The sequence below is a fragment of the Prenolepis imparis genome, unplaced genomic scaffold, assembly GCF_030444845.1.
Source record: "Prenolepis imparis isolate NDT839.2.m4 unplaced genomic scaffold, iyPreImpa1.0 SCAF_7, whole genome shotgun sequence".
Lineage (NCBI taxonomy): Eukaryota > Metazoa > Arthropoda > Insecta > Hymenoptera > Formicidae > Prenolepis > Prenolepis imparis.
The window spans coordinates 14745940-14759435 of record NW_028141165.1 but is presented as its reverse complement, the minus strand read 5'-3'; the positions used below and the strand labels follow the sequence as shown (position 1 = coordinate 14759435).

Here is a 13496-nt window from a genome sequence, read left to right as displayed (position 1 = left end):
ATTATTATTAATATATTTTTTTTTAAATTTATATAATATATATATTATTTAGTATATATTTCTCTCTCTTTTTCTCTCCCTCCCTCTCTCTCCCTCCCTCTCACTCCCACTCTCTCACTCCCTCCCTCCCTCTCTCTCTCTCTCTCTCTCTCTCTCTCTCTCTCTCTCTCTCTCTCTCATTATTATCATTATTTTTTATTTTATTTATTTTTCTATTTGTTTTATTTATATGACAATAAATGGCTTTCTTGCACTAAATTTTTTATATTTTATATTACATATTTTTTAATATACTATAATTTTATTAAATTAATGAGATTTTTGCGATTAAAATGTCATCAATTACAACATAAATTGGATAATTCTTCACTGAACAAGTAATTAAAATTACATATTTAATTAAAAATTACCCGATTTATGTCGTGTTTGATATCATTTTAATCGTAAAAATTTCATTAATTTATTAAAATTACTTTTAAACTGATATAATGTAAAATAAAAGTATTAAGTTTTTATTTATAAGCTGTTTATATTCATGAATTGCTATAGATGGGGAAAGCCGATTGTAAGCGACTTCGGAACTCTTTGATATATGATAGGTCTTCTCGCACTCGCTCTTCGTTGACGGTCTCGCTCTTGCTTTCGCAGAAAGACGCGATTTTCGAATCAGTTTATCTTTCTGAGCTGTTCTAGCACGTCGAGAAGATAAACATCTTATGAAATAAAAACTATAACTTTTATTTTACATTTTATTGGTTCGAAAATAATTTTAATGAATTGATGAGATTTTTCTAATTAGAATGATGACACCAAACATGACATAAATTGGATGAATTTTATTAAAAATGTAATTAAAATTTTAATTACTAACTAATGAAAAATTATCCGATTTATGTCGTGTTTGGTGTCATTTTAATCGCTAAAATTTTATTAATCCATTAAAATTATTTTCAAACCGATAAAATGCAAATTAAAAGTTTTAGTTTTTATGTACAAGATGTTTTCAATCGTGATTATTGTAGATAAGGAAAGATTCCCGATGTCGTCGAAGCGAAAGCGAGAACGAATAAAGAACAAGCTTGATGACGTATCATCAAAGAGTTCCGAAATCTCTCTCGCGAGGTTCCCTTTAAATTTAATCTTTCATATCATATGTCATGTTACTATGGAAAATAAAATGTTTGTATTTCGCATTTTATCGAGTTGAAAATAATTTTAATGGATTATTGAGATTTTTGCGATTAAAATGACACCAAACACGCCAAAAATCGGTAATTTTTAATTATGTATATGTAATCAAAATTTTAATCACTTATTTAATTAAAAATTACCGATTTATGTCATGTTTGGTGTCATTTTAATCGCAAAAACCTCATTAATTCATTAAAATAATTTCAACTCGATAAAATGCGAAATACAAAAATTGTATTTTCTATGGTAACATGACATATGATATGAAAGATTATATTTAAAGGGAACCCCCCCCCCCCTCGCGAGAGAGACTTCGGAACTCTTTGATGATACGTCATCTCGCTTGTTCTTTATTCGTTCTCGCTCTCGCTTCGACGACATCGGGAATCTTTCCTTATCTACAATAATCACGATTGTAAACATCTTATACATAATATACATAAAAACTAAAACTTTTAATTTGCATTTTATCGGTTTGAAAATAATTTTAATGGATTAATGAAATTTTAGCGATTAAAATGACACCGCAAACACGACATAAATCGGATAATTTTTAGTTAAAATATGCAATTTTAATTACTTGTCTAATAAAAAATTATCTGATTTATGTTGTGATTGGTGTCATTTTAATCGTAAAAAATCTCATTAATCTAATAAAATTACATTCAAAAATATAAAATAAAAATAAAAAATGCAAAAAAGCCGCATTTGTCACATAAATAAAACAATAAGTTAGAAAAGTAAAATAAAAAATAATAAGCCTCGAGAGAGATTCAATGCTTGCATACAAGAGAAAAAAGAAGAAAGGAAGAGAGAAGGAGAGAGGAGAGAAAGAGAGAAAGAGAGAGAGAAATTATACACACTGCTCGATGTTTCGAAATTTGCCAAATATTATAACGGAGGACTCTTGAAATATTATACTAGAATTCTTCAAAAATTGAAAAAAAAGCATTCTTTATTTTTTATGTATAATATTTTTATTCAAAGTAGTAGTTTTTTTAAAAAAAAGATATATTGTATATACACATACATGTGTGTGTATATACCTATATATATATTATTAATATCTCGTATGTACTCGATATAATATATTTTTTTCTTATATATATAGAATAATTGCATTTCGCGTGTTATCATATTATCTCTTATTTTCAATTACTGTTTCTCACTGCGACCGCAATATTACTGAGATGGCGCTAGCGCGCAGCAATCTTTTTCGAGCGATACAAACTCCCGTAAGACCATCGGTCTTTAATAGTATCTCGTCGTCTCGTCGGTGGTTTCACATAAATTAAATTTTTAGGTTAATCGCGAGACCGAAAGGCGTATTGACGTACGTGTCCTATATATGCGAGAACCTAACTTTTATATACGGTTGGAAGAAAAATGGCGGACGATTATACCTGCTCTTACAGAGCCTTACTCTAACAATAAGTTCCCCTCAACGTTCCCCCACCAGACCGCCGAAGTGACGGAGACAGCACCTTCCTCCATATCGTTTTGTCCTTTAGAAGACGCGGACAGCTCCGCTCACAGAAGGCTTAGTCTATATTATATATGTCTATGATATTAACTGCGGTTAAGATCCGACTCTGCTACGAGCTACGAATGCTTTAAAACATTATTCCTTCTTTGTTCTACATTTCATAAGAATAAATTTATTCTTATGAAATGTAGAACAAAGAGGGAATAATGATGTTTCAAAGCATTCGTAGTGCTGTCTTTGAAAATTATTTTGCTCAACTTATCCGGAAATGCGATGTTTTTTTTTAACACAAAAATTAAATCAAAGAGCACGCACGAACTTGAAGCATTATATTCACTGTAGCACTATAAATAACACGCGTCAAAAAAGAAATTAGAGGTTTATCAATTGGAAATTATCGCGTAAAAAATTTTTTATATACAGGGTGTCCCATTTTAAAAGTTCCACCCTCATAACTTTTCAGGATCAACGTTTGAAGGAAAACGACTCCGATAAAAGTTGTAGGGGGCTATCTAGTGACCTTGGATTCGACATTAAAGGTCATTTTCAAGGTCATTTGAAGGTCAACTTCCGTTTTTTAAATGGGAACCCCTATTTTTGACCCCGGATTCTGAAAGAGCGGAAAATTTTACATTAGAGTTGTAAGGAGTCATTTCACGTTCAGATGATCATTCGAGGGTCAACCATTGCCTGCGTTCAGTCATCGATATGCTACTCGATGTCCAAGACCCATGACGAGGACATAGCAGGATGAATTTTCAGGTCCCATTTTAATCCAGCCAATGAAGACAAGAATCTGAGCCCGGTCGATGAAGACAAGACCGTGATGAACCCGGCCAATAAAGGCAAGAATCTGAGCCCGGCCGATGAAGGCAAGACCATTAATAATCCAGCCAATGAAGGCAAGAATCTGAGCTCGGCCGATGAAGGCAAGACCATTAATAATCCAGCCAATGAAAGCAAGACTGTGAAGAGTTCCAATGAAAAAGAAATTTGAGGTTTCACCGAATTAGATTTTCGAAAATGCCCCCATTATTGCTAATACATAGCTGTATTCTCCGTTCAAAGTTTTGAACAGTTGACAAAAGTACGTGTCTTGGTATGTTCCTGCAAGCATCAGTGATTCGTTGCACCATATTTTCTCTGGTTGTTGGTGCATCTGCATAGATCATATTTTTCAAAAAGCCCCAGAGAAAAAAGTCAAAACTTGTTAGATCAGGAGATCTGGGGCACCACTCAACATGGCTACTAATTCCTATCCACCGACGGGGGTATCAACGATGTAAATCATTGAACGATTCTGCTCCTATGAGCAGGTGCCCCATCTTGCTGGAACCACATACGTTGTCGTGTTTGCAGATCAACATTGGCTAACAGATCTGGTAATTCATGTCTTAGAAAATGGAGATATCTAGCTGAGTTGACATTTCCTTCGAAAAAATAAGGCCCAATTAAGTAACCATTCACAATACCGCACCACACTATGAGACTCCAGCGCTGTTGGTGATCAACCTCACGGAACCAATGTGGATTTTCTACAGACCAATAGTGACAGTTATGTCGGTTTAGTTGGCCTGTGTTATGAAAAGTAGCTTCATCAGAAAACATAACGTATCTGAAAAATTCTGGATCTTGACGTAACATCGCTTGAGCCCAATTACAAATGCTAACCTTCGTTGAAAATCATGAGGAAATAAGCCTTGGGTTAAGGCTATGTGATAAGGGTGGAAATTATGCAGTCTCAAAATTCTTTGAGCCGTTGATCTTGAGATGCCAGATTGTACTTCTATTTGTCGTAGTGAAATATGTGAATCTAAATTGACCATAGCTAACACTACAAGAACTCGTGGATCGTTCCACTCGATTGTCATAATACGACGACGTTGTCGTATTCTACGAGGTCCCTGTCTTTCATGTCTTTCAATTCTGGCAATCACATTATGAGCAGGATGCTGACGTCTGCCAGGGAAACGTCTACGATATAATCGTTCTGCTGCACGATAATTATTACGACACTCTCCAAGAATTAATAAAATGTCAACAATCTCATTCCTTGTGTAATCCGGCATGTTTACAAAGTACGGAGAAATTCAGAAAGATAAATTCACTCACGTTACGTACACACTGTGACAGGTAGAAGAGATTTTCAATACATACAATAAACTATCAATAATATGATCAGTTGATCGAGAAAAAGAACTGAGAAATCTTTAATGATAAATTTCAAATAATTTTCAAAATTTCCAGAAATTATTAAAATTTAAGAAAACTTCTGAGGATTCTGGGATTCTGAGTTAGTAACTTTTTGAACCGGATTCTGAGTTATTACCTTTGTCTTATTTTTCTCACACTTTGAAAATAAGGGTCAAGGTACAATTCAAGGTCACCAGATGGTGGCCTCCGATGACCTCGACAATTTTTATGGAGGTCATTCTTTCGATATATCGCTATCATGACAAGATATCAGCCTGGGAAGTACGGGAGAGACATTTGACCTTTAGATGACCCCTAGGGTCAATTTGACCCCTTACAACTCTAATGTAAAATTTTCCGCTCTTTCAGAATCCGGGATCAAAAATAGGGGTTCCCGTTTAAAAAACGGAAGTTGACCTTCAAATGACCTTGAAAATGACCTTTAATGGCGAATCCAAGGTCACTATTAGATAGCCCCCTTTGTTCCCTACAACTTTTATCCGAGTCGTTTTCCTTCAAACGTTGATCCTGAAAAGTTATGAGGATGGAACTTTTAAAATGGGACACCCTGTATAATTATATATAAAGGCCGTGGCACATAAAAAAACGTAAGCAGCAAGACTTAAAACTTAAGTGAATCGACCAATCACGGTCGAGCAGTAAGGAAGCTATTTTGAAACTTAAGCATCTCTGCGAACATTCATCCGTATGGATGAAATTCTTAAGTCTTAAGTCTTACTGCTTACGTTTTTTTATGTGCCACCTTAACACATCCGTGGCACCTCTGAATATATTCAAACACGATGGTATTTTGTTTCGATTTTCGATATATTGACATCTCTACAAGAAATTTGAAGGTTTGTTCATCAAGTGCAGTCGATAGCAGCGACACATATAATGGCGATATAAATTAAAAACTGCTTCAATATCCGAGTCACCCCTCACCAAAACTTGTTATAGTTGCAAGATCTGTATATACCGTGGTTATGGTCTAGACATATCATGTTTTATAATTGTACAATATATAGTCTATGCATACATAATTATGTATTTATTATTTCTGTTTTCTGTTATTCCATACAGCACACAAGTTTGCAGCAACATTGCAATATTGTACATCACATTGCAATGTTGCAGAAATATTGTATAGGCATGAATTTGCAATATAGTTTAAACAATGTTGCAGTAACATTTCAAAAATATTGTGAAAATAATGTGTCTTGTTAGGGAAATGTGTGCGTATATATATGTATTGCTTAAAATAATACAGTTTATTATAACAAGGATTACTTTATGCGTTATTACATAGAAGTTGACATATTAGTCTTAACATATATTAGGTAATCATATATAAAACATTTATGTTACTTCGTTCGCTTACCGTTATGTGACGCTATGCTCTGTCTATCTCGTACTTAAGTTTTAGTTATGAGAATATATAGCTTACAAAAAATAGCTAGTAAAAGTGTCGGTCTTCAAATGCAGTCTCAAGGCCGACAAGTAACAGCACACGTAAGTTTGTTAAGCGAAAAATGTTATTAGGTACAGAACATTCAGTCCGATCATGTATTAGCATATTTTCAATAATCCAATAGTAATATTGCATATATATTTTATTGCATTATTGCTGCAATGTGTGTTATATAACAATATTTCTGAAAGCGGACATTTTACCGTTGCTGCAATCTTGCATCAATCCTGCAGCAACATTTCACAATGTTTATGCAATGTTGTAATATTGCAATGAAATGTTGCCACAATGTTGCTGCAATCTTGTTGTGCTGTATATATATTCTAAATTTTTGATATGACAAACGAATATTTATATATATATAATCAAAGAAGTCCTATATTAATTTACAAACATCATTTATGTAATTACAGCTCTTGTACAAGTTTAATACATGGCAAAAGTTCAATACATCGTTACGCGCGAAGAAAGCAATTTTAGGTGCTTTAAAGATTTACGCTCAGGAACATGTTTGATATGCGTTAAGTATTCATTTTGAGAAAAAATCGTAATATCGTAATATTTTATTTCTAAACTGTCATATATTTTATAAATAATCGAGCGGATAAAAATCACTTTTGAATTTCATCCAACAATAATGATTTGTCTAACAATAGAATACAATCATATCATTCCTGTTATACACATGCCAAATTAAAGTTTAAGAATAACAAGTACAAAAAAATTACGAAAATTCGAGTTCGAAGGATATTATATTTTAAAATAGAGTCATCTCTATACACATAATAATATCCTATAATAATTTAATTATTTATAATTTAAATAAAATATATACATGAAATACATGTTTACTATTTCATCTGCAGTATTATATATGTATATACAATTTTCTGAATTATATTAGAGAGATTTCACCCTCGTGTATACGGATCATTTTGTCAAAATATATAATAAATACACGCGCGCACAAACTTCTTGCACGTGATTGTTTTATATCACAGCTGCCTATAGTCCCTTTAGTTTAATTATTTTACTTTCGCAAAGAAATTAACAGTATTCAACTATAGACAACATAAGTGTCTGAAAGATATTTTGTTTTAAAATTTCTTTTTAATAAATTTATTTGTTCCTGCAAGCATGGTGCGATAGAATTTATTGGTTTAATTATACTTGTTTAATCATAATTATTAGAAGTATTTGAATTAGCAAAAATAATTTTGTTTTTGATAATTATTAAGGCAATACGGTCCCTTATGTACGTGTGAATGTTTTGTATTATTTTAAAAATATTTGATTAAAGTCAGTCTTTGTGAATATAATATATCGTATATTAAAAAATTCTGCTTATTCATATTGTACCATGTAAAAGTTTAGTTTAATTGTGACGCAACATGCGCCTAATATAATTTTTATTAGTTTGGGAGCGCTCGAATATATTTTCATTTTTATATTGTGTAATATTATAAAGCTCAAAACGAGAAAGAGATTTCAAAAAAAAGCAATAATTTTGAATAAGATACCAAATATACAGTGATTAGCAAATAAATTACAATTTGATATTTTTTATGTCATCAATAATTTATCTATATATGTATTGTTCAAAATAATATATTTTATTTTTTTACGATAACATAATAATTATTGATAAATAAAAATCGATGTGAATTTATACAAACAAACGTTTGCGAATCTCCATATCTTTGATTTGGTCGATACTCTATAATCTTGATAGAATAACTCAAAATAAGAGATACATTTTTTTTGTACATGTCAATCATAGATAGGAGGTTGATATAAGCTCTACGAAGCTAACTTAACAATTATCGTGGAAAACATTAAAGATAAGTGAGAAAATGTTTTAAACAGAAGTTCTATGTAGTATTTACAGTAATCCTGCACCCAAGGAGAACAAAAAATCAAAATAATATCAATTTGATGTCATATTCACCAAAATGACGTAATATTGATGTCATATTGACTAAATTTATGACAAATTTGGTCCAAATTTTGTCAATATGACGTCAAATGACATAATTTTGACTTTCTGTTCTCCTTGGGTATTTACATTTTTTCTAAAATTATATTTTTTAACCTATTCTTTCTTCCCCTCCTTCCCCTTAATTCTCTCTTGAGATGAATCCGATAGCCCACATTGCTAATTAGTCAGCTGAATACTAGGATTCTTTGATTGGTCAATCTGTGCTGATTATACCCTAGATATGATCGATACATATGAATGTGTACTAATATGGGATCCTCTCCCCTCCCCCTTCTCTCTCTTCTCATTAATATCTAATTTAATTAATATATTAATAGTATATTAATCTGATAACTATTTAGTTTTCGAAATAAAGCGTGAGTTATATGTCCCTTTCCTAAAATATTCCTCTCAGCAATGTTTTTGCAGCATCAGCGTTTCTAGAATCGCACAAATTGCTGCGAACCAACAGCTTTCGTTTAGTTCCTCGATGATATCACCGACCAACACATTTGATCATTCCTAATAATACGAATATGCTGAATGTTTTAGTTAATTTATGCATCCAGTACAATCTGCAATACACATCAACGATCAACTTATTTCTCTCTCGCCCAGAGTATATCTTGCAAGTGTAAAGACGATGAAGAATATAAAAAATTGGCTGAGACTTACCTCGATAAACGACTTCGGGCATTATTTAACGTATCCGGATTGTCTTTCAAAATGTATTTTCTAATTCCTAACATGTACTGATGTAAATATGTGTCCCAATCCACGCTTCTAATATCTACGTTGAAGTCGTTACAATCTCCTGACGCTCTTACAAATTTCACTAGTTTCGTCATGTTATTTACGCAGAATTTCCACTCGTTCATTGCGAAGAATTCTCCGGTTTTAGCAGCGCGTTCGAAGCGTTTGGTGATTTTCATCATTCTGAAAAAAAGACAATATAGGTCGGAATGTGTTATTATACAGGGTGTCCCAAAATTAGCGGATCACCTATTAATAGCATACTCCGGGGATTATTTGGAGAGGATTTTTCCTCAGCAAAAATGTCGAAACACCAATAATTTTCGAGTTATAAACGATTGAAAATAAAGGGTTTTTTGCAAACTAACCTTTATGGAAATAAAATGTTAACAAAACCACATTCTTCAATTATAATTTCAAGTAGAGTTTACTTTAATAGAATTACTTTATTAGAATTTTAATTTAAAACTTAATTACAAAGATACATAATGGCAAAAATTGGGAACATGCAAAAAATGATGGCCTCCTTCGACATTTTCGCTCCAGGAAAAATCGTCTCTAAATGATTCCACGAATCTGCCATTAACAGGTGATCCGTTAATTCTGAGACACCCTGTATATAAATCAAATTTTCTTTTTTCTTTTTCGCGCGCGTGATTAAATCTTTGAAAGCACTTACATAGGTTTGCAACCTTGCACCCTTAATATAAGATCTACGATAAACGCAGGGAAAAAGTGCAACGTGGCTACCATAATAGCGTGAATAAATTTGTTTGTTCTAAACGTAAAGTCGGGATACCACATCACATATGTCGACGGGGATTCTATAGCGTGTTTTCTCGTAAGATATCCGAATTCGCGCCAGCTACAAGAAAAAATTATATTTTTTTGGTACTGTTTCACGTTACTGTCTTACGGCGTTTATTATTCATACTCACGTAATCGGGTGCAGTGTACTGCTGGTGCAATTATAAATCTTTATCGTATCGCTACGTTGCATAGCATTTTGCCAAGATGCGCAAATTAAAGTGTCGACGACAAAATCGACGGGTACAACGTCTACTACTAAATTTGCGTTACACACAATGCTCCTAATAGTGCCTCTACCTATCTCCGTCATTATACCTGTCAAATAATGGAATATAACATATATGTACGTACACATCTATATAATTGACTGTATTAATATAGAAGAAAATCAATTAATTAGAAACGCTCGGTTCTTTATTCTATATGCCCCGTGCACAAGTATTTAATTCCAACGAAAAATTAAATTTCGTTGGAATCAACGCACCGAAATCCGCATACGGCTCCTATAGCCTATTTAATTTATATTTATATTTAATATAGAGGAGCCTTTAAATTCTTAATGTTTAGTTTACGCCGGCTGAAAAAGGCGTTTACAAATAGTTATACAAAAGCGAAGGAGAAAAGTATTGTTTCGAAGGGTCTGAATAGCTTAGAGGTAAGAGCAGTCGCCCGGCAAGCGAAAGATTCGGGTTCGATTCCCGATTCAGCGACTTTCGGACCAATATATTTCTCACCTATATTTCATTAGGGGGGTCAGAGGGGATAATCGGAATTAAAAATCTCGAGTCGAGATTATTCCGAAAAAAAAGTCTTGGCAACGTACCAAGCAAAAATTCGTGCCTCATGCACAAGTATTTAATTCCAACGAAAAAGTAAATTTCGTTGGAATCAAAGCACCGAAATCCGGCTCCTATAGCCTATTTAATTCTCAATTTATATTTATATTTAATATAGAGGAGGCTTTAAATTTTTAAACTTTTAATATTTTTATTTTTTATTATAATAACTTATTATATTTAATAAAATGCTTTTTTAAGTTAATGTCCCGTACACGTTATAAGCGATTAATTATGTAGGGTATCCAGTAATAATCGCACATCCACTTCTCGTGTGTAAGTAGAACGAATTAAAAGGAAAATTCTCTATCGTTTTGCGACCTTTGCAATAATTAATAAAAAAATAATTAAAAAAGATCAGCCAATCCGCGCGGAACGGAATTGAATTTGGTTTAATATATGATTGTACCTGTAATACCGCAAACATTATCTATCCAGCCTGGAAAAGGTTCTTGATACGCGGCGCAAACTATACTCGGTCGTACGATCGCGATTGGTAAATCACTTCCCTTGGATAGCACAATTTGCTCTGCCAAACCTTTGGTCAGCGTATAGGTATTTGGATGATTGCCGATCAGTCTCTTCTCTATTATTCCGATCGTCTCGTCGTCCAAATTTTCGCACATATCGATTACTGTATACGGCTTTATCTCAGTGCTGTAACATTAGCAATATGTGTATTAACGTAAGGATATTTCTAAATAATTATGCTCGTTAAATATTTATCGAAAAGTGAATTTAATTTTGTAGAATGTATATAGGTTCATGTAGGTGTATAAAAGGTATTATCTTACGTATTATAATTAGGCTTACGTATATATCGATTCATCGATTTCTCGTCGATCAGCGTTACTGTAGGCCGTGCTAACGTGAATGACGCTAATAAGATTCGTCATGCGTCTGCATAGATCCAGCATGCGATCTGTGCCTCTTGTGTTCAGATTAACGGCTACTTTTAGCGGCTCGTCAAAACGTACGGTGGCCGCGCCATGAAAAACAATATTAACACGCTGTATCAGCATATCCTGATCTTCGGGGTGAAGTCCTAGATCCGGCATGCCCACGTCGCCCTTTATAGGAAAGATCTTCTTTAGGACACCAGGAAATTCCGATCGTATTCTATCGAAAACCTGCGAAAACAGAGAGGAAAGAACCGTTTTTGTTGTTTTATATAAGAAAAGAGTAAAAATATGCCCAAATAGTAAACTGACGTCATTAAACGTCAAAATGACGTCATTTTCACGTCTATACGTATAATGACGTTATTCGACGTCAGAATGACGTACGTTTGTTACCTGAGTGTTATTTCCGGGATCTTTCAATTTGATAGGTCGTTTTACATATAATTCTTTATCAGAAGAAGAATCACTTATCAAAGTGAGGAGTTCCGGAAATAACATTCTTTCCTAGAAAAATATTCGGCGCGACTTTTCTCGACATATGCTATCAACAGACATAGCTTCGCAGCTAATAATCATCAGAAAAAAAATCGTGAGAACAGTTACAATCGCGACCTTTCGTCGTACGTTTTGATGATGATTGTTTGACACTTTAAGTATAATCACGCCACAGGTGAAATATTTAAATCGTCCCCTCTATAGAAGAGGCTATACAGTCAGAATCAATATTACATTAATTTAACATACGCGTATACCATTATACGCCTATACGAAATGTCAATCTGATGTAAATCTAAAGCAAAATTAATTTCTAAAAAAAATCTAGAAAAAGTCTTACGTTACTATCTAGAAAAAATATTTTTACATCAAGATTTCTTACATCCTTTTATATAATAATCTTGCATATATTTACATACAGGATTTTCCAGTAATTCCTTGAAGCGTTCTTCTATAGACTGGCTTCTTTTTGGACGAATTAGAACGAAAATCGTGGCCACACGAGGACACGAGCGCAGTAACTTTTCCAGAAGGGCTTTTCCTAGGAAACCAGTGGCACCGGTTAAGAGGATCACCGTTTCGGCGAAGAATGTGTCGATCGAACCTCCTCTCGAGTGAGTCTCATCGTGTGCGTGTCCCGAATTGGTTTGTGCATTCGTCGTTCCCATTTTGATATGCGTTTCAAACTTTGCGCAGAATCTTTATGAGAAAAAAATATATTAACATTAGAGAGAATAATTTCGACGAAGTTTTATATAATAACTATAGTAATGTACCTGAATACACGCACAGAAAAAAAAGAAGTGTCAAATCAACACTTATATACTCGTATATACGCAACAATATTTATAATTTTCTTATATAAGAATTTGCTAAATCTTAAATTTCAACAATATTGATTAAACAAGAAAATTTGCTTGAATGAAAACATTTTATGTAGTTTAATTAAGAAAAATATTAATCTTATTATTTAAGAAATTAAATTGTCATATTGACACCAAAAATTCCTTTTAAGAGTTGACAGTTCTAACAATATATTTTATTTTGATTGCAATAAAACTTCTCCAGCACATCACATATTGTAGCTATAATGACAAAATTAATGAAAATTTTTTGCTATTTTAATTGCAAATTTCTCAAAATTGTAATGTATGATAAAGCAATTTGCATATCGGATTCGTGTTCAGTGTCCAAAAGACACTGAGACTACAAGACAGGACTAGTCTCGTTCTAGTGTTCGAAGAAAAGTCATTTTTTGAACAGTGTTATATGTATAAGTCACTAATCCGAACAGTCCACATCTACAAATACAAAATGTGCGTTTTCCATTTAGCGACACAAGTCGACACAAGCATCATTCTATCTTTGTTCTACATTCTAT

At 33.0% G+C, this 13496-nt stretch overlaps 2 protein-coding genes across 5 annotated transcripts in view; both read right to left on the bottom strand.

Annotated features, from left to right (window-relative positions):
- Window positions 1–3964: 3964 nt before the first annotated feature.
- On the bottom strand, window positions 3965–4321 carry LOC145938061 (uncharacterized). Its single transcript, XM_083041401.1, has one exon. It carries the CDS (start codon window positions 4319–4321, stop codon window positions 3965–3967), a length of 357 nt encoding a protein of 118 aa, XP_082897527.1.
- Window positions 4322–5668: 1347 nt separating this feature from the next.
- The window catches only part of LOC145938051 (putative fatty acyl-CoA reductase CG5065), a 28674-nt gene continuing 20846 nt past the window's right edge, over window positions 5669–13496 (bottom strand). For 3 of the 4 annotated variants that reach the window (XM_083041382.1, XM_083041379.1, XM_083041381.1), the window contains exons 2-8: window positions 12535–12814; window positions 11532–11848; window positions 11128–11375; window positions 10011–10197; window positions 9752–9937; window positions 8995–9255; window positions 5671–8894 (exon numbers count right to left, since the gene is read on the bottom strand). In XM_083041382.1, the coding sequence (XP_082897508.1) occupies window positions 8816–8894; window positions 8995–9255; window positions 9752–9937; window positions 10011–10197; window positions 11128–11375; window positions 11532–11848; window positions 12535–12783 (1527 nt within the window). In that variant the 5' untranslated portion in view covers window positions 12784–12814 and the 3' untranslated portion in view covers window positions 5671–8815. Of the gene's footprint in view, window positions 8895–8994; window positions 9256–9751; window positions 9938–10010; window positions 10198–11127; window positions 11376–11531; window positions 11849–12534; window positions 12815–13496 lie in introns of all 4 variants that reach the window. The other variant, XM_083041383.1, reaches the window with a different exon arrangement.

What these genes read in the sequence shown, in the direction of transcription:
- LOC145938061 (XM_083041401.1), bottom strand. Translation starts at nt 4,321, where the DNA reads ATGTTACGTCAAGATCCAGAATTTTTCAGATACGTTATGTTTTCTGAT.